Below are 21,066 nucleotides of genomic sequence, written 5' to 3'. Positions count from 1 at the left end.
AAGAGTTTCTCTGCCTCTTTATAAAATTGCTTTTCAAAAGTCTTCCTTCAGTCTGTAACACAAAATCTGTTGCTCAATTTATCCACCCAAGTACACAAACTAATGCTTTCTCTCCACCATTAAGACAAAATACATACATCAAGCTCAAAGAAGAAATCTTGATCTTTGGATGCTATTTCATAGTCTGCCCTTAATGCCAGGTCATGCACTTTCAGGCATTCTCCAAGGTCCATTCTCTGAAAAGACAAAGACAATGTGATTTAACTTTTCAGATGTGTTACAAGGAATAAGGGTAGCATGATTTTCTTTAACTGTCAAATATTCTGGAGCAAGTCATCTCCTCTGTGGTAATGAGAGTTTAACAAAGCTATAAGATTATACCAGGTCTTTGATAGACATGCATGAATCAAGAAATAATAACAGCAGAGTGAATGAACAGCTTATCTTTTCATGATGGCTGTTTGCATTACAAAGTATCATTGATGTCCTGCAAAAATGCTGTTTTACTAGAAGTTCAAAAAAGTGACTGAAGTGGAACATCATGTATTGAACCTAAACAGTTTAGTAGAGCCAAGATCCATGAAAATAACTGGCAATTAAATGGTCAAATTCTTGACCTGAACCTGTCTGCACACTCCATGATAATGTGTTTCCATTATATTCATTGCCTCAAAGAGCTACAACCACAGCACCATTGTAAATGCTGCTTAAAAAACATTTTTGAAGCATTTCAAGTAGCACAACCAAAAATCAAATCCTGCAAAACATTTCGTAAATGAGGGAAGATGAGCTGAATGTTGCACTATGTTCAAGAACCAGGGAAGAAAAAACTTCACTTGTAATCTAAAACCGTTCCAGAAGGGGCAGGAAGGAAGTATGGATGTAAAAAGTAAGTAGGCTGCATCACTTATCTTGCATGCAATGCCATTGAGGAGAGTGCCCAGAATCTTACTGGGTAACAACTACTGTTTTTAAATTGAATTTTGCATAGGAGACACCATAAGAAATTCTAATTCAGTCTGGTCACGACAGGTCTGGCGACAGAGCAACCTGCACTTGACAAAAACCAAACTGAAAAACTCCACCCACAAACAACCCCAAACCACCACCCCCAAACAATCTGTAATGGAAATAAAACTGAATGAACCCAAAGCAGCCTCTCTGCAACAGCACAGGCGGATATAGAATCATTGGAAGTGATTGTTAAAGTCTGCTCTTAAGGCAGCGCTCACTTAATATTAAGAACAATTAATCCTTTCTTAACATTAAAGCACATGATGAAAATTGAACTCTGATGGAAAAAGCTGTTACTCTTGCAGTTAAATAACAATTTAAAATCTAAACCTAAAATAATTAAAAACTTGCATTGTGAGTTTTGTAAATAGAAGATGAATGTTAACTCAGAATATGCTGCAAGCCAAATGAGTGAGGGTTTTGTTGAGTTTTTGTTTGCTTGTTTTTAATAAAATACTTAGATTTAAGTAAACAATCAAAGCCTCGTAAGTACAGTAAAATAAACAAACTCCAATTATTTTAGTCTTTCAAATTTTTACTTGGATTTCCAATGAAACCATTAAAGTAATTGTTATGGAAGCTGTTGGTTTATTTCATACTAAAGTTTCAGATGGAGAAAAAAGCCTACATTGGTAAAATAAAGAATTTTGAAGTTGAGAAGGTTTTTTATAAACTGCAGTTATTTAAATCCCCTTCAGCTACCATAAATCTGTTTTCCGGAAAACATTTGATTGCAATAGGGAACATCTGACTGCAATGATAAAGGAAAAGATTAGCTTTTCCTTTTGCAACTATACAGGCCCTCAGCAATTTTGTTAACTGATGCAAATCCACAAAGACCTTGAAGCTGAGCAATGTATTATAGAGGTCTCTTTCCAAGACATGCTGACATTATTTAAACTGAAGCATTTTTTCAGGAAAGTACTTCAATACTAGGAGAGCAATGTAAAAGAACCTTAAAAAATTATCTGGAAATTAGACACTTGAAAATTATCCTAAAATTGTGAGAAGAGTGACTTTATGCCAATTCATCTCTTGTACTGAATAAGGTCTTAAAGGCTAAAACTGTAAAGTTCAAGGACAATTCTGAAGTTATAAATGCAAGATAAGGTTAGTGACACACTTCAATAGGTCTGAATATAGTGACAAAAAGCCTGAAACACATCCACCACACACAACCCTCCCCGCTATTCTAACATCCAACCTGCATACACTTTGAATAAAATAAAATTCCATCACACACTAAAAACCCTCATAATTCACGTAACACTACCATGACTTGCTGTTCTCTTTACATGTGTTTTATGCCTCTTTCTCTTTATTTAGGTTGCATTGCACCTCCACAAAACAGTACACTTTCTGATTTCTTTGCCTCTTACTGGGAATTGTAAATCCAAAGCCTGAAAGGATGCTAATTAGTCTGAGCCAGCACTACTACAGAGAAACATTCTGTCCTCCCCTTCTCCCTGCGCTGTGCCACTTCCATGCTGGCACATCTGCCTGTGCTGTTGAACACAATCTGGGTGGTGACAGGGTAAAAAACATCTTAGCAAACCAAACAGAGAGGCAAATTTTTCATCAGCATACCTTTGGCCAGCTTGTTGGGCAGCCATACAAACAATGTGCTGAGGGTATGTAGGGGACAACACAGTACTGAATGAGCTTAAGAAGCTGGGGTCTCTTATAGTATTAAGATGGCAAATTCAAAAACTGTTGAAAACCTTCAGTAATGTTAGTAGAAATTTTGGGAGACAGGGAATATGTTATGATTCCTTTTTGTTAGATGCCTCAATCACAACAGAAGAAATTTTGGCTCCCCTTCCCCCTTTTGACCCAACAGGGTGGCCTAACAGGGAGCAAGAAGAAGCAGGTACAAGAGAAAAGGATTCTTTATCACTAGTTTTGCTGCTGAACAAATTACATCATTGCTGGAACTGCTCCTCAACACAGCCTATACTAGCCCTGGGTAATCCTTCGTAAGTCTTCACAGAAATATTACTACAAAATGTCTTTCATAGAAGTTCCTTTAGCAAATCCCAATGTAAAGAGATCTAAAAAACCCACCACATTTAAAATTCTTTAATAAGTTTGCACATTAAATGCAAAAACACGCTAAAAAGCACTTCTGCTGGTGCAAGTTATGCAACATCAGGCAAAGACAACTTATCTTGGGGATGATTCATTACTGTCAGAAGTCTATGCTGGGTCATGACTGCCAAGAACCTTAACAAGCACAGAGCAGCTTGCAGTATAATCTGGCTCATATGGGTAGCTGCAAAGTAGATGGACAGCAGAAGAAAATGGACAGAAGATACAGTAAGACACATTATCTTCCTTTTCCACAAGTCCACCTTGCAATTTGGTGCCAAGACATGCTCTTCCCCCAGAGGCAAAGAATAAGCATTGGCAGTCTGCCATTTAAAGATCAACCACATTTGAAACAGAAGATGGCTAAGAGGGAGACTCATGCTCAGAGACTGAGTTAATGGAAGGCTTAAAAAGAACACACACTGTTTTTCACTGTCAATACACTGACTTTCAGACAGAATTACACTTCCTAAAAGTGATTTACAATGCAGTTCAGATGAACAACACAAATAAAGAAAGGTGAAATCATCCAAGTCCCCAGGCTAGACATAAGTGAAGCTCATTGAGTGAGCTAAGCCATGCTTCGGGTCTTTCTGCACTGAGATTAAAATCTGAAGAAAAGCCTACGTATTTGGAGACTATTTCACATCAAAGTTACTGATAAAGATTAGTCTAGGTAACCACATATAAAGCAGGGTATCAGGAATCCTTTTGTTATTGCTGAGTTCTACTTCAGAAACTAGTGCATTCTAGTACTTGCTGACCACTTTCTACAATATTTTTTTTTATTTCTTAGTGTTAGATGGGCAATTAAAGATGGCTGACTTACCAGGGCTGAGGTTTAAAAAACTGGTCTTTCATAAAAAACCACCTTTGTATTGAAATGATTTAGTAATAATTTTTGTCATCCCTCCACAAAATAGAATCTCTTTGGTATAATAAAGAAATATGGATTACATTTTGTTTGCATAGGGCTGCTTCAATCAAATCAGGTGAAAAACAATCACCACATGAATTAATTACAAGTTTACAAGGAAGAGCTGGCCAACAATCTGGCAGTAGAGCATCTGTAGAGTTTATACGCAAAATAAATGTGCACTCTGAGTAGCTGACAAATAACTAAATAGGAAACTAAACTCTCATGTGATGCTGTTTCTGGGACATGAAATTAAAGTGGGGTTTTTCTGCCCCTTTTATAGCTCTTGAGCTACCTACAGCAAAATTCTCATTTTAGCACTTCTACAACTGCTACAAGTTCCTTTGACAGCAGAAATTTGATTACTGAATATACTCTATACAGACTGCAGAAAGAGCACAGAAAAGCTGAAGGTACTTAAAACACAAAGGGCTGATGTTGAGCCAAGTGACACAGGAGCACAAACTATCAAATACTTTTAAAACCAGCAGTTATCTTTGGCAGGTTTTTGAAAGAAAATACTCTGGGCAGTGTTTGTGTAGATATTTCTTTTTAGATATAAAGATACCAAAGCAGTTCACATTCAGCAAGAGAAGAATTTTTTGTTTGTTTGCTTAGAAAGATCTGACATTGCTGAAAAATTGATACTGGAGGAACCAGATCTCTTCCTTTATCAAACTGTCAAGGTACTACCAGAGTCTGTATGAGAACACTTACTACTGATAAAAAGAAGCTGAAGACACTCTTCGCTGAAATCTTCCTTATTATGGAACACATTCTTCAGCTGCACTACCAATTTTATTTTGAACAGATTTCTAGACTTGTGATAAAACCCATCCTTTCTTGTAGGTAACACATATTTAGAAGGGGATTGAAGTTCTCTGACTCCACTAACAGCTTTAACTTTTGTTAGACTTCACGAGCAGGAAAGAAATGCTGAGTAAAAAAGATGCATAAATTATTAAGTTGAAGTCCTTCCTTAGCAATCACTGAATTCCAGGTATCTTCTGAAGTACAAAACTTTTTTTAAAAGACATTGCTCCCTGTAACCATACTCTCATCTCTAAAGACTTCAAATTAGACTGCTGCTAGTTTTGGTAGTGATGATTTATTCTTTCTTCTTATCAAATGAGATACTTCACTGTTTACATAGTATTTGCTCTTCTAGCCTGACTATAAAATATATTAACACATTATTGATAACCATGCAGAAAGTAACAACCCCTCCTCCTTCTCAATAAATTAAACCCATTAAAATGGAATGTGGCACAATCAGTTCACCTTCCTGGTGCTGACCAAAGAAACTAAGAATACATTTCAGGAGACTGACATGATCACTTGAGAGGACAGCAGTGCACCTCACAATTCATCACCACTGGGTTGAAGGCTTCAAACTGAGGTAGCTTATGCAAGCCTAATTTAATTTGATTTGCTAAACTGAAACAGTTCACATGATCAAATCAGTCCTGAACTGAAAAGTTGATACCCTCAGACACAATGCCTTTTAACAGCTTCTAATGCTTTTTCTAGAAGTACAGCATAAAATCACAGTCACCACACCCCAAATCACAAGTTTTGAGCATACAAATAGCTGCAGAGCCAGTGGGACTACTGGCAAATAAATCAACTGCAGATTAAAACTCCTTACTAACATTTATCTGCATGTGTGTGAACTATCCAAACTTCTCTTATACAGCAAAAGGAGATGCAGACAGCACATTCAGTGAGCCTAAATGGATTCAGCCCACCATGAGAGGGATACCCATGGGCAGGTGAACTCCATATTTCTCTAGGCTCCACTGCCTAGAAACCTTCTAGCTTCAGTACAAGCTTCAACACTCAGCTCCTCAGATGAAATCCAAATTTAGATGTCTTAATCTGGAGCTGAATTCCACTCCTAATAAGACTAAAGTTAGCAAGGTGTTCAGGTATATTGCTAAACCAGGGTCTTGATTAATGTGGTGTTTAGTCAGTAAGAGCCCCGAAGAGCTCCATGCAATAAATTTAGGAGCATCTAAAGATATGCTTAACTGTGGGATGAGCCAACAGAGCCTCTTTTCAGGTCTGTAATAAATAAAATGCAAGAAATATATTTTTTCTCAATAAATACACATAAATACAAAGTTAATTCATTGAGCAGATAAGAGTTGCTGTACCATCGTTTGCAAGACCATGTACAGTATTTGTGAAACTTTTTTCATCAGGGAAGCACAATCAAGTTGGTAAGAAAGCCAGATTAATGCAGAAGTGTTGGGATTTTTCAAAGACTGCTGCTGGGTTACAACTATTCAGGACACTGCTACTTACTAATAGCCTTATTAAAGGTGTTAGTTTTACATCTTCCCACCTTGTAATTTTCATTACTACTCTGCTATTCATTCAGGAACATACAAAGATAGAGAAACACAGACATCTTATTCTTTACATCCAGAGAACACTGCTTAACAGGTCTGTACCATTGTGGGGGAGTCATCTGACTCCTACACATACATGCAGCTTCAGTCCCCAGTATCAGAATACGGATTAACAAACTTTTTTATAAAGAAAAAACCCAAACATCCACAAACAAAAACCCACCCCAAACCAAAACAAAAAAAGACTGCAATCATTAAGGGTAAAAGTAACAATGTTAACCCTGTAAGGCAAAAACCAACCAAACAAATAAAAATCCTAAGAACAAAAACCAACCAACCAACCATAAAACCAAACCAAAAAATCCACAATAAAATAATAATAAAAAAAATTCGCTAGCTGCAAGTAGGAAAATTATTCACTGCCTCATCAGCCAGGGTTTACAAAGTCTTACTAATTTCTTATTGTAAAATTTTCAACTCAAAATAAATGAGCAAGCTCTTAAACCCCTGACTTTTATATGTAACTGGTGTCCAAGTGATCATTAATGCAAAAACACCTTCACCAGGCAGAGATACTTCTGACTGCTTGACTTGAAACTTTCCAGTCTAAAACCCAGCAACTTAGTAGAACAAAAACATATCCATAAAATAATCCCTAAAAAAAAGTATAAACACACTACACCTTTACCAACACATACTGCAACCTGAGGAACATGAGTTTTACTGTCAAGGGAAATCAAAGCCTTTGCAGAGTTTTGGGAATTTGGCCATTAAGGGAAAGAACACACCAAAATAACAGGGCCTACTCATATGAGTCACTTTGTCTTGTGTTATCTGTGAATGTCCTCCTTGAGTGGTTTGAAAGAGTGGGTGGCCTAGAGATGTACAGAAGTCTGCATTTTGCAGCGATGAACAGTAATAAACAGTATCTAGGAATTGTAGATCATCTTGTGACACACAAAAAAAAGGCAATTCATATCCAGTATTTTACTGATAATCTAGTCAATACAGAGACTTAACCTCATAAAATGTCCAGAGAACTTACTCTTTCAGGAGCATTCAGAGACTTGAATCAAACAAAAAAGAAGTCACTCAAGTTTTGCTACTATAGGTCTTGAATGCAAAGATGCATCAAGATCTTCCTAACAAAACTCTGGAGAAAGCTTCACAGTCATTTTCTAAATCAGTGACAAACTGTTCAGTAAGACTCCACGCTTCCTGCCCTTTTAAAAACTGCTGTTAAGAGAGAAGGTCCATTCCTGTAGATCTATGACCAGGTAAACAGCAGAACATCACACAGCCCAGGTAAAGCCTGTCTCCTTTGAGTCCCCTTTCTACTACTCCCACTAAAAGGGTAAAACTAGTCACTGCTTTTCTGCATCCAGATTTACATTGTGGAACACATTTCCTGGTATGATGACTAATTGCATGAGGAAGGAAAAGACTGATATTCTCTAAAGAAGCAGTTTCATTTAGTATTCCAAGAGCTGCTGCAGCAAAATCTGGTATGAGGCTGAAAAAAACTTCCATTGAGGACTGAAACTGTGTCAGCTGCCCCAGCTGACATGACTAACCTGCAGGTTAGAGGTGCTACTGCATGATACCTATGACTTCTATAGTTCTGAAAATGAACACTTCCTCACTTACAGCTGTTATAGAGAGCTATATAAACAGCTGTTAGAGCTGTTTTTTTATAGAAACTGGATCACAATGGAAAGCTGTCAAACAAATCTCTGACAAGTTTCTTCCTGTGGATTATGACCAATGCCTTTGTATGTTTTGATAGCATACCAGTATGTCCCAAGCAGGAGTTATTTCGCTCACCACATAACCAAAGCACCATCCAGCCTAAGGGATGGGTTGATGGTGAAAAGAAACATATTGTTCTCCCCTTCCCCCTCCATTTTGTTTGGACAGTAATGCACAAAATAGTTCAAAATAAAACTACATATACATTGATACACAATACTACTTCAAATAATCCCTCAGACAGATTTTTCAGTACTTATTTTCCCTGATGCCAAAGGATAACAAAATGTGCCAACATGAGTGAAAAAAGCTACCCTAGCAGCATTAAGAACAGTAGGCATGTGGGACTCTGTATCATCATGCTAATTATTCTAATCATCAAATTAGATGATTAGATGAAATAATCAGTGAAATATTCCTCACCTGCCTTTCACAAAATAATAAGCTACCTTAAATATGGATCACAAGGTGAAGCACAAGCACACTGACAAAGCAAAGCTACTGGCCTGTGTCAGAGCCCCTTGTTTCCTATCCTCACGTAGTGGAACTTCTACTACAGAGTGCACAAATGTCCGAGTCAAACAAGTTATTAATATGCCATAAATTGAGATTTAAAAATTGCTTTAGAATTTATGCCAATGGCACTGTAACTGTATATTGTACAGTAAGTGTCATTATCATATCAAACATATCTAAACTTTTAGAAATTTAATGATTTGAACTTTCAATTATTTTCATTAAAATATTTCTGAAGAGAGAAAAATCTCTTTATTTCTCTATACAAATACATCTGTGGAACACTCTCCCACTATAACATACATTTTTAAGAAAGTAACTTCATAATTTATACATACAATATATTTTATTCCTTTCTATTACTTGCAACTGTACCACTGTAAGGCCACTCTGCTATAGCACAACTCACGTTCCTACTCTTATGTGGCTTTTCATGTAAACGATGATATTTAGGTAATAATTAGCATACAGAACAGAAGAATTCTAAAAATTGACTTCAAAACCCATAAATTAATTGTTTCTGGAAGTTCCTCTGAACTACCAGAGAGTGCTAGATAGTCACTGAAACCTAAGAAATGTAAGGAAATACTACAAAGAACAAATATAATTCAATTTCTGCACTTATTTAAATAAGTTAAATAAAACACGAAATTCAGCTACGTACAGTTCCAGAGAGCACATCATGAGGGCAGCAGTTGAGAAGGTGGCTCTTGCACACTCGGTCATCGCTGAATTTGATCCGCTGACGGGTGGTGTCGCCTGCAATATAGAAAGCAGCACGTTCCAGGTCAGAAAGCTGCGGCAGTCACACGTGTCCTGCAGGTTACATGCAAAGCGTTAACAGTGCCCTGTCACATACTGAAGGGCTATGGAAACTAGAACTCAAAACACTCTATGCTTCTTTGGCAAACAACACCAAAACCACAAATGTGTGTTTTAATGCTTTATAATGCTATTTAAAAATACTCTCACACTTCCCCTTCAAAAATGCAGCAGGAAAAGTGCTTGAAACCAGAAAGTCAGTATTAGCTTAAAAACACTATGATACAATAGCATTTGTTAAATGAGCTATATAATTCTCTGTTCAGACTTTGCATGAAATAGTGACGTATTTCTATGCAAGAATTAGCATATCAAAGCAACCTCATAAACACAAAATGAAACACATAGAGTCTTCACCAAATCCCACCTGATACTCGTTTTATGATTTTGCTCTTGGATGCAATGCACCCTTTAAAATCTGATGGGAGTAGCATAAAGAGTTGGCAGAAGAATGATTTTAAATGCTTACAAACCTGAAAAAAAAAAATCAAACATACGGGCATAGCCTATATGCAAAATATTTTAGAGGTGTTTGCATATCTTCATATGATAAACCTTTTTTCTTTTTTCTTCTATGTGCTGTTTGTTGGGCTGGAACATCTTAATTACATCTTCATTGTGGCAGGTTGCAGCTCCTGCATCAGCAGAAGCATCAACGTGCCCAGACACTGAAGTTCAATTGCAAGGTTAAATAATCCCTTCCTGGAGCAAGACCTGAAGTCTTCAGAACAAAGTAACCAGCTGGTATTCTGGGGATGAGGGCTGAACATGTCTCCCTTTGAGTAAAATAATTGTCACTGTTTGAAATTCAGAAGAGAGATCACTGCAATGGCTCTCTTCTTGTTAAGACACAGGCATGATAAAACACCTCAATCTCTCTAAGGATGCAGCCTTTTATTTTAAACATAATTTGAGATGATCTCTCTTAATTGAAAACCTACTGGTGAATTACTGAAGCAGAAAGAGCTGCTGGGAGAAAAAGTGACATACAGCAAGCTCAGATAGCAGCCTCTTCCATGTCATCAAATAGTTTAGAGAGTATATTAGAGAGTATACTTAGAGAGTATATTTTAGATACATTTTGCAGTTATTCAAGTTTTCTTTAATGGCTTCATGATTTGAAACTCTAAACTTCTAGATTTGAATCTCTTAAACAATTCAAGAAGCCATATTCACTACTGAGGTTAACTACAAGAGAGAGGAATAAAAAACCTGTATCATTTTAGTCAAACCTTTCTTATTGTTATGTAATCAGATTTTAAAATATTCATTCTATGTGTAGGATGCTAATATATAGCATTTTCAGATGGGCCATGGTTCAGATTATTAAGTAAACAAAAGCTTTAATAAACAACACAAGCTTAATTTGCCTGCAGGATACAACAGGTAAAACCTGTAACCCACACACCAAAGAGCTTCAAAGCAGTTCAACAATAGGTTTTCTAGAGGGCAACCTTACTGCTTGGTTCTACTTACAGTACTAAAAATTCAGAGTAATCCCTTTATAATCATGCCTACTACTGCAGTAAAGAGTTTTGCTCTTCTTATTTTTTTTTTCTTTTTAGGAGGTGGATCTTTATTTTTTAAAACACATAACTGCGTTTGTTCCACATTCATTAACACATCTGAAAAGTTATTGATAACTCACGGCTCGGCGAATGCGGGGCCTTTCTGACACTCCCTTGCAGATTGATGTAGGCAGGCAAAGATACATTGAACCTTTATAAATAAAACAAGGGGCCAGATTGTTCAGTTTGTATAGAAAAATAGACTCTGCCAGCAATTTTAACACAGCATCTAGAAATACATGTTGACTGTAAAGATTCTTCTATATAAAGACACATCAACAAAATAAAGTATTTAAAAAAAACCCCAAAGCTGATGGCCTAATAGCCATAGGAGTCAAGGAGTTACCAAGACCAAAAAACTGCTGAAAGACTCACGTTCCTTAAGTAATGTTGGCAAATAGTATTTTCACAGACATTACCTCCAATTACCTTTTTTCACACCTCTACCACAACTAGGCACTGATAGTGCAGCTGAAATACAGTCCTTTTTCATCAAAGTGACTAGAATGATAATCACAATTACCAACCAGAGGAAGACAGCATAGGGAAAAAAAAAGTGGCAGAAACTGATCAACAACAACCTAAAGAACACTTTACACATTTGTATTTTAAACTTTTATTCTTTCTGTACTGTGCCTTTATTTAAGCACTAAAAAACTTTTAGAAAGGTTCCCTTACAATTATGATTGGGGTATTTACATTTTCTTTTCTGCAAAAAGCAATTTTATACATTTGCATTTCTTTTTAATATATGCTGTTTCAGAAGGAAAAGTTTATTTAAAAAAAAGGTGTTGTATATCACATTCTAACAGTGACTGACTGTTGTGTCCCTCTGGCAGCTCATTTGCAAGTCTGATAGCCTCAGAAGAAAATGCTTTTATTCCTTCATTAATTTTGTGAGCTTCAATATTCCTAAATAGTGCACAAGTCTTGGCAAAGACAGAGGATTTATTCTGCTGCTGACCTACACATGAATCATCCTGAGAATGTGATGGCCTGGGATCTACATAGGCTGCTGAGGGGGGGAGGGAAGAATAAAATCTGTGGATCCACTATGCACATGATATTCTGCCTACAACAGCAAATGAGATGCATGCAGATGCCTTCTAAGAACTAAAACAACACAAACAGATGTGTTCTTAGAACAAGGACTTCTGCAGTACAGCAGGTAACCAAGATGCTACTTCTGCTTGTCAAACTGTAGGGAAGTTGATGCCTTCTCTGTATGGGCAAACAAACAAGTGAATAGTAAATCTAAATAATGAGTATCAAAAAATATTTTTTTAAATATATTTTATTTATTCTGTAATAAGAAAGTAATACACCCAGAGGCTGCAGTCACCTAAGTTTCAGAAGTACTCTTGCACATCTATAAAGAGGACACCATCACTGATATTTCAGACCTTATTGCAAATTCTATTTCAATAGGTAAATAATTAAATCAATCAGAATAGCAGTTTATTTAACCCTGCCTCTGAAGAATAGTACAATATTCAACTACTTGATCTTTAAGATTATGCTCATTACAGAAATGAAAGTAATTTACCAGGGCATAACAGGAGTCAACATCTATTACTGTAAGCCATCTCTGTGTTTCCAATTAGATTTTTTCCACTAAAAGAAAAATTGTATGGTTGATAAAATTTATGTGGAGAAAAGATAAATTTTCCCCAAGAAGCATCAGCTTTAATTTTACTGCAAGTACCTGTCCCAAACCACATCTCTCTTTCCCAGTAAACAGAGAACTTTGAAACAGAACTGAAAAGAAAAAAAGCTAAACACCAAGGAAGCTTCTATACTTGCACATTCCATATCCTTTACAAGCATAAGGAAACTGCACACAAGATATACAAGTATTCAAGAGATTATGGCAGTAATGTAAACTTTCTAAAGGAAGTTTTCTATTTGATATAAAACATACTGACTATAAAATTAACATCAATATTTAAGACCAGTGCACACTGCTGATTAAAGAACATCCAGAGGTTAAGCTTACAATGTGCACTTGTACTACACAATTCACTTTGAACTCCCAAGTCTAATCTATTAGCAGGCCACCACAATGTCATGCCTGTTCAGTGTATTTCAATCACAAAGCAGCACAACGAGCACTAATGCATCAACAATGCTTAGCATAGTGACACACTCATGACAATGACTTCTTTCATCCAGCATCTCTTACTGTTCTGATGTACCCTAATTCACCACTGTCAACAATCCCAGAGCACTGGTGAGAATAACCCTTTATAATCCAACTGTAACCTCTAATTGTAAACCAGTGGTGCAATCCATGCAAAGGAAACAAAGTGAATTTTCATTTCCATGTTGTTGACTTCCTGAACTAAGATACAGCAACAAAAAATGGTTAACTTTCCACTCAAATTTTTGAAGCATGAGTCCCAACATGTTGGCATTTATTCAAGAGCTACGAACAGGGTGGAGTATGTGTTTAAAAACTGTGTATCAAATTCCACCCGCAGAGCAAGCCCTGTCTAACCAGTATCCAACACCACGATTTAACTGAGGCTTATGCAGGCACAGGAGATCCTGTTCCTGCTGCACAGTGAACAGGCAGGCAGCTAATTCTGATCCTCTCCTCACTAAACACTGCTCATGTCCTGATCCTAACACTTTTAGAATAATACAGATTTCTAACCAGGACTGCTTCTGTTTTACCCCATGACTGAAGCAACACTAATGAATGCAGACTATAATGAGACCATCCTGCAGCCAATGCATTACAAGTTGTTTTCCTTGAGGTATGAATATGCCCATTTGCTTCTTCATAAATGTCATTTTAGACAGCATCCCAAATAGAGAATAATTCCTCAAATTCTTCACTGTTCTCATAATTTTTAAGGTTTGAACTATCAGAACTTTATAACATAAGCCAGAAAATACAGACAATTCACCAAACAGAGTCATTGCTCTTCAAACCTGATCACTCCTGATTGACAAATTGTCCTGACACAAATAAAGCACCTTTTCATGACATTCATGTGTTCTGACTACTTTCAGACTTCTGAGCTGATTTCAGTTCAACATTTTGGGGAGGTTTTGCAGAAATTCCTGTATATGAGATATTTTTCTCTACCTTTGCTGCTGCTCTGTATTTGAAAGCAGAGCTCTTGGAAGAGACTCTTGGCTCCCTAGCCTGGCTCTCAGCCTGGAGCTACCCAAAATGGCTACAAAATCCTCAACAATGATCTGTCAAAGTTTAAACACACATACCACCTTCTACCTCCAAGCATGAAGCAAAATGGAAACCAAAATCTACCTAACCCTGCAAATATCCACATAAACCCTTCGCCCATTGTTAAATACACAGAATTCCTTCAATAACCCCATACTAAAACAAAGAAATTAAAGAATAGGTTACAAGTTCTAGATTACACCTTTGTTACCATATAAAGTGTGCCACCAAACACAGGATGAATAAAATAAGCACAGGAGTGTCACTTCAATTCCTTCCAAACAATGAGGACAGAAAAGTCACACATTACTAACCACTACTAAGGATAACTGAAGCATAACCCAGAAAAACCAGTTAGGATGTGAACAGATGCAAAAAGGGTATTACAAGCTTCAAAGGAAGAAGAAGATGATCTATAGCAAGAAAAGTGCGTTTGCTAGTAACAGCTGAAGAACTGAGTTGAAGACTTCCAACACAGCTCAGCTCAAAAAGCTGGCAGGTGAAGCAAAAGGAGGTGCTGACTGACACTTTATACATACAGCTTCTGTCTAAAGGCTGGGAGATTTTTCTGCTAGTCACACAGCACAGTATTTGTTAAGATGCTTGGGAGAACCTTTTCATGACCACAGGCTCAGAAGCATGCACAAATTCACCTGTTTTTAAAGAGAACTGTCCCAGATTGCAAGGCAAGATGTATTCTATTTGCCACCTGTATGGCAGTTGCCCTCTGTTCAGTGGGCAGTTTTCCTTATCTGTTCCACAAGCACTCCTCCCTGGGGGGACAGCTGCTGATAACAGGCTACTGAATGTCACTGCATGACTGATAAGAACTACAGCATCCCATTGTGAGATGTGAGCCCAGAGGGAGGAGCCACTCATTCCTACCCCGATATAATCTGGAAATTCTGGAACACCAGCGCGGCTTCTCCACTGGATTTCCCAGAGGAACAGCAGCTGCCTCCTCTTCCACTGGATCTTCAGAGGGAGACTGCACCTTTCTACAGGATCCCTGCTCCAAGAGAACCACACCTGACACTGCAGGAGGGCAGCAGCCACAATTCCAATGGGACTGCTACTAACACCCTGACCACAAGCTGTCAGGTTGTGTTCTGACTCTGTCAGCGTTGTTTCAGTTTGCAGCATGGTTTATTTTATTCTTTTATTTTCTTCCCTATTAAAGAACTGTTATTTCCTGTGCCCATATTTTTTTTGCCTGAGAGCCCCTAATTAAAAATGTATAGCAATTCAGAGCATATGGGAGCTGTTTTACATTTTCCATTTCAGGGGAGGCTCCTGCCTTCCTTAGCAAGCACCTGTCTTTCCAAACCAAGACAGGAATCGAATTAACTTCGCTAGATTTTTGTATTTCTAGACTGTGGTCTAATTCTGAAGAGGTGGCAGTTATTTTAAAAATGCAAACCACCATCACATTTCTTTGCAACAGTCAAGTCTTGGCAGCTCCAAGATGTTCTGTGGCACCAGGGCCATTGGGATCTGCTGTGTCTGTCACTACTGTCACAAGTAACAATCCTGCTCCACCCTCTGCTTCCAGCCAGTTCCTCAGGCTGACTCCAGCACTCACTCCTGCAGCAAGGCAGAGCAAATGACTGACCTGGTGAAAATGAAACACTTGGGCAAGATAAACTGATTCAAGAGCAAATGGGATCCTCCCCATAAGGCCTTTTACAGCAAAGTTTTTTCAATCTTTGCCCATTTAAACTATATTATGGAAGAAGACCCAATCCTGGGGATACTAATATCAATTGTTAACATTTCACTCAATTTGCAAAGGACTCAATTTACAGTTATGATCCTATCTGTAAGGTTCACTCCTGTTTTCTGGAGAACTGGGATGGCAAAAGCAGGGTTTACCTAAGCGTACTATTAAGAAAAGCTTACTCAACTTTTAGTTCAAAACCAGTATTTTAAAAAATAAAAGTAATACCTTTCTATGTGCTATGTACTCCTAAAAGACAAGTTTCTGCAGCTCCAGTCAACAACAAAAAAATCAACTTGAAGTAACCTTTTAACTATTGATATACAGAATAAAAACTCTTTTAGTTCAAGTGATAACAGTAAAAAAAAGCCAAACAAAAAATATTAATATATGAGCACGTAAGATTAGCACCTGGTTTTCAGCACTACTTATCTCTTAATATTTGGAAAACCCAGATTATATATTCAGTAATTTATATTTAAAGCCTCTTTAAGTATGGCAGGTTATCAGTACTTGGAATGCCATTTCAGAGATTTTTTTTCTGCCTGCAGCCACGACTATATTAAAAAAAGCCCAGCTTTTTACTAGCATCGAAATCAAAGATACTTTTGATTTTTTTTTTTAATTTTGGCACAGTCCACATCCTCCAATTCAGCTTTCCACTTGTCAGAGAAGTGTGCAAGAGAAGATTAACCTAGGTAATATGAAATGTATTTTAAAAAACTCACGTGTTTTTAAATAATAATTAATATGTGTTTTTCTCAGGTGTGTAAAAGAACCACTCCTGCCATTCAGACATTTCTTTGCATTGGCCTCACCAATCCAACTGCCTTTCAGTTAACCCAGCTGCATTCTAAGAACAGCAACTCACAGGCAAGTCCTGAGAAGCAGCGGCCAAGTCCCCTCAGTCCCACTCTCTGTCAGGTGTCTGTCACACGAGCAAGGGCAGGCACACAGCAGGGAGCAGCTGCCAAGGGGCTGCCGAGCCCACATCCTGGCTGGTACCTCCAGCCAGGCCCTGTGGCTGCAAGCGCGTCCATCCTGCTGCCCAAACTCAGCCAAGGGAGGCAGCAGGCTGCCAGGGAAGTGGGGAAGCTCTCAGCTGTCCCTGCCCACAGGCACAGGGCCCTCTGGGAAAGGGCACAGCCAGGGGCAGGGGCAGCACACCCCTGGGAAAGGGCACAGCCAGGGGCAGGGGCAGCACACCCGCTTCTGGGCAGCCCGGTCTGACACAGAAGTCTCCTTTCCAGCACAGATGATTTTTCATTAACATTCTTACAGCCTTGTGGCTGTTTTCTGAATCGCTGTGATCAATAGGAGCTGAGCTTTCTAGGTGTTCTTAGAGCTTCACAGCAGATCTACAACAACATTTAATCACTGCACCTTCCAGGCTTTTCCCTTCTGGCCCTAGGGACACCAGGCATAACGAGTGTGTGCATCGTCCCACAAATCACAGCCTACAGCTCATCTCCTAAAACCATGCTTGAGCATCTGATTGTGGAATTTTCAAAAGCATTTTCAGAGCATGTTCATATTTTCTACAAATGATACTAAAACCTAAAAGGGAAAAAACCCCTACACATATTCAGGCACGGTCTTGTTTTAAATTTACCTCTGAGTTTTTTCTGTTCCCACTGACAAGATCAAATGTTTGATGTACCTTTTCTAAAACAGGTAAGATTTTTAAGCCTTCATTTTCTAGGCTTCTGAAAAAAACCTTAACAAGACAAAAAGACCTGCCAGACTTTGTAAAGTACAAAACTAAAAAGTGCGTTTGTAATATTGAATAATATAAAACAAAAACATTGCCCAAGAAAGATTATTTTTTTTCAGAAACTCTATTGCATTTTAAACTCTAATGTGTTGCCAGGGAGAGCAAAATCAAAGGCAATGGGGACAAATGACGAAATTAAAGTTCTGACCTACCAAGAAATAAAAAAATTGACACATTCTAATGAAAAGCTGCAATTTGCATGTTAACAGAAATAGACTATTTGTCAAAGGTAACAGGAATATAAAAAAACCTAACAACCCCAAAGCCCACTATTCTCAAGATTAGTAATATTTCAATGACCTTGAGCCTGGCCTTGGTTTCTTACATACCAGCTCTGCAAAAAAAGGTTCACTTTCAATCCCTGTGTACAATTCAGTATAAATGATGCTGATGCTCCAGCTCCACTGGACTTTTTTTTTTTTGTAAACTAGAATGGTGTTACACAGAGATCCTCAATCCAATAATGGAAACCAGCTTTACAAATCATCTTGTCTCCCTATCCTTCCCCATCCTGCCCAGTTTGTTTAAATGCTTCCTTTCTAGCCAGTTAGTTTGTGAACAGTTCAGCACATGTGGTTTAGGAATTACAGGGTGAGCAGGAGGAAGGGGGAATACAATTATCAACACAATAACTGCCTTCTTACAAAGCCAGAGAAAACACAGCCTGAAATGGCTATTCTTGGTTTAGATTTTAGTCACTTAACATTTCTGGGCAGCTGTCTCAGTAAATGACACTCCTCTCCCACCATCCAACAGAAAATACTTTCAGAAACTGAAACGGCTCCTCCACCCCCCTTAAACCTTCTGTGTAATGTTAGGGTAGCACTGAGACAGCGATCTAGGTGCCAACACTGGGAAGACTTGAGTTCCATAAGCACAATATTGCTTTGCCAAGCACTCAGACATATGCAGCCACAACAGAAGTATTGGAAAATCTTCTGAAGCAAGACAAAACCACCCCAAATTAGATCCTGCATGATGGCAACTCACTAAACAGCCTTACTCTGGAAGAAAATTTTCGCAGAACAGTAATTTAGAACTCTGCAGAAAGCATTCATGATACAAGGAGTATGCATAAACCAGTTACGTTTTTCGAAATTCTGGATTATACTAAAGGAAGCTGTCATTTCACATGAGCCCAGTACCCAGAGACGATCAGGACATACAAGGTACGTCCCACCTCCACATCCTACTCAGCGCACGGGGGAGCAGGGAACCATTAATTTAACAAGTTAATTCCACAAACATAACACGTCTGCAAGAGCGACTACAGACTGAGTACCACATGCAGAACATCTAAATTATCTCTAATTGCTGCCTACCCGCGGGTGCAGAATTCTCTTGTTTGCAAGTTAAGAACTGCACAGCCTAAGCGGAACTGCTCTTCTCTAGCAGCCCCCCCAACTACCTGGATTTAGGGGCGACTGCCGGTTCAGACTTCAAGCTGATCGCCGTGCACTCCGACAAAAACTGCAGAAAGCTTTGCGCAGCAATACTCAACACTGTGTGATCGCAGAGCGATCTGAAACCTGACCGTACATCTCCCATCTCTCTCTGAGAATGACTGCCTCCAGACGTTAAGCTTTTACTTGGCTATTTAGGGCGCTTTTTTTTTTAGAGTTTGTCCACTTAGGTCAATGTCACATTGCCTTTCAAAAGCAACAGCCATACCCGCCTGCAGGCTAACGTGATGGTTCGAGCCGGAATTCAGACAACTCTGTAACGACACAAAACCCCACCCTGCTCCGCTGAAGGGGCTGTTGGTCTGGGGGGATGTTTTTGGTCCGCCCCTCGGTGATCAGCGTCTCAAGCGTGTGTGCCCCTGTACGGTGGCCGGGCGGAAAGGCTGCGCGCCGCGGACACCGCCAGGAGCGGATCTCCAACAGCAGCAGCACCGCCAGCGCGGCCCGCGGACAGCGCCGGCAGCTCCGCGGGGGGAGGCGGCGCCCGGCTCCCCCCACCCCGCCGCCGAAGGTCCCGGCAGCCCCGCCCCGCGGGGGTGCGGGCAACGGGCCTCGGGCCTGCCAATCACGGCGCACACCGCCGGGCCCGGCCGGTACCACCGTGACCTCCGGGGCAGCGGCGGCTCCGCCCCCTCCTCCCCGCCCCACCGCGGCCGGGGAGGCACTTACCGTCCCGGGACGTGCCCATGAGCTGGTCCAGCATGGCGCGCATCTGGGCCTGCGCCGACATCTTGAGCGCGGGGGGGGGCCGGCGCGGCGCGGCCGAGTCACGCCGACAGCGGCCTACAAGGCCCGAGGCGCGGCGGGCGCTCGGCCCTGCCCCTCGCGTCACAGGCGGGGCCGCTCCCCCGCCGCCGCGGGGGGAGGGAGGGAGCGGGCGCTGCTCCCGCCCGGCTTTCCCGGTGGGAAGCGGAGCGGGAAACTCGCTTCGTGCCGGTGCCGGTGCCGCCGCCTCGCGCCCCCACACGCTCCCTCACTCCCGCTCCCTCCCGCGCCCGCCACGCGCGCGCGCCGGCGGGAACGGAAACCCACGCGCACGCGCCTTGCGCTCCTTCGTCCGCTCCGCGACGTCAGCACGGACGGGCCTCGGCGCCCGCCCATTGGCCACGGCCTGCGCCGCTCGGCTAGTGACGCACCGAGCGGAGAAGCTCCTGATTGGGCCGCCGGTCGGGGCCCTTGGGGCGCGCTGATTGGCCAGAAAGGCCCGCGTGGCCGGCGTGACGTCACGGTCTCCGGGTCAGCGGCGGCGCCGGGCGGGGCCGGGGTCCCGGGCGGCCCCGGAGCGCCCCGGGACTACGGTGCCCGCTTGGGGACAATTGCCGTCTGGGGACAGTGCCCGCTTGGGGACAGTTCCCGTCTGGGGACAATTCCCTCTTAGACTGGTGTGCAGCACCACTGCCACGGCCTCTGCTTCCTTCAAGTGCGAGTACAGTCGCGGTGAGACAAGTTAATACCCCGCTAACTGGAGAACCTCCCTTAAAACTGCGCTGTCGGCACATTTGGCTGATAATTCCACTTACAGTGCACCAAAGTCCATAAAAAAACCCACGAATTTTACCCATTCTAACGCCTGCATTTTGTGACTCTTCCTTTGTCAACCATCGTGTTGCCATCTAGTGCCCAAACCCATCCCAAAGATCAGCTGTCGTCGTCCCCAAGCGTTGACGGGTTCAAGGTTAGCTCCATACGAGTGAAAAATGGCCACACGCAACCTCCCCTAACAATAACCCCCCTCACCCCAATTATCTCTACTTCAGAAGGACTCGTAGAGAAGATGCTCTTCTGTAACACATTCAGGAAAAGATTCTCTACCCAGTGCTCTTCAGCTAATTAGGATATGTCCTGGCTTTGCTTTTTCTTTAAAATCGAAATTTACTTTTGTTAGTCATCAC

At 40.5% G+C, this 21,066-nt stretch overlaps 1 protein-coding gene across 4 annotated transcripts in view; it reads right to left on the bottom strand.

Annotated features, from left to right (window-relative positions):
- The window catches only part of LUC7L2 (LUC7 like 2, pre-mRNA splicing factor), a 29,901-nt gene extending 9,919 nt beyond the window's left edge, over positions 1–19,982 (bottom strand). For 3 of the 4 annotated variants that reach the window (XM_054274735.1, XM_054274744.1, XM_054274752.1), the window contains exons 1-3: positions 19,844–19,982; positions 9,302–9,396; positions 138–236 (exon numbers count right to left, since the gene is read on the bottom strand). In XM_054274735.1, the coding sequence (XP_054130710.1) occupies positions 138–236; positions 9,302–9,396; positions 19,844–19,904 (255 nt within the window). In that variant the 5' untranslated portion in view covers positions 19,905–19,982. Of the gene's footprint in view, positions 1–137; positions 237–9,301; positions 9,397–11,107; positions 11,127–19,843 lie in introns of those variants that run through there. The other variant, XM_054274760.1, reaches the window with a different exon arrangement.
- Positions 19,983–21,066: the final 1,084 nt, after the last annotated feature.

This window comes from Melozone crissalis, unplaced genomic scaffold (genome assembly GCF_028551555.1).
Source record: "Melozone crissalis strain CALT ecotype California unplaced genomic scaffold, PUWL_Pcris_2 ptg000004l_1, whole genome shotgun sequence".
Classification (NCBI taxonomy): Eukaryota; Metazoa; Chordata; class Aves; order Passeriformes; family Passerellidae; genus Melozone; species Melozone crissalis.
This window is presented reverse-complemented; position numbering and strand designations above follow the sequence as displayed.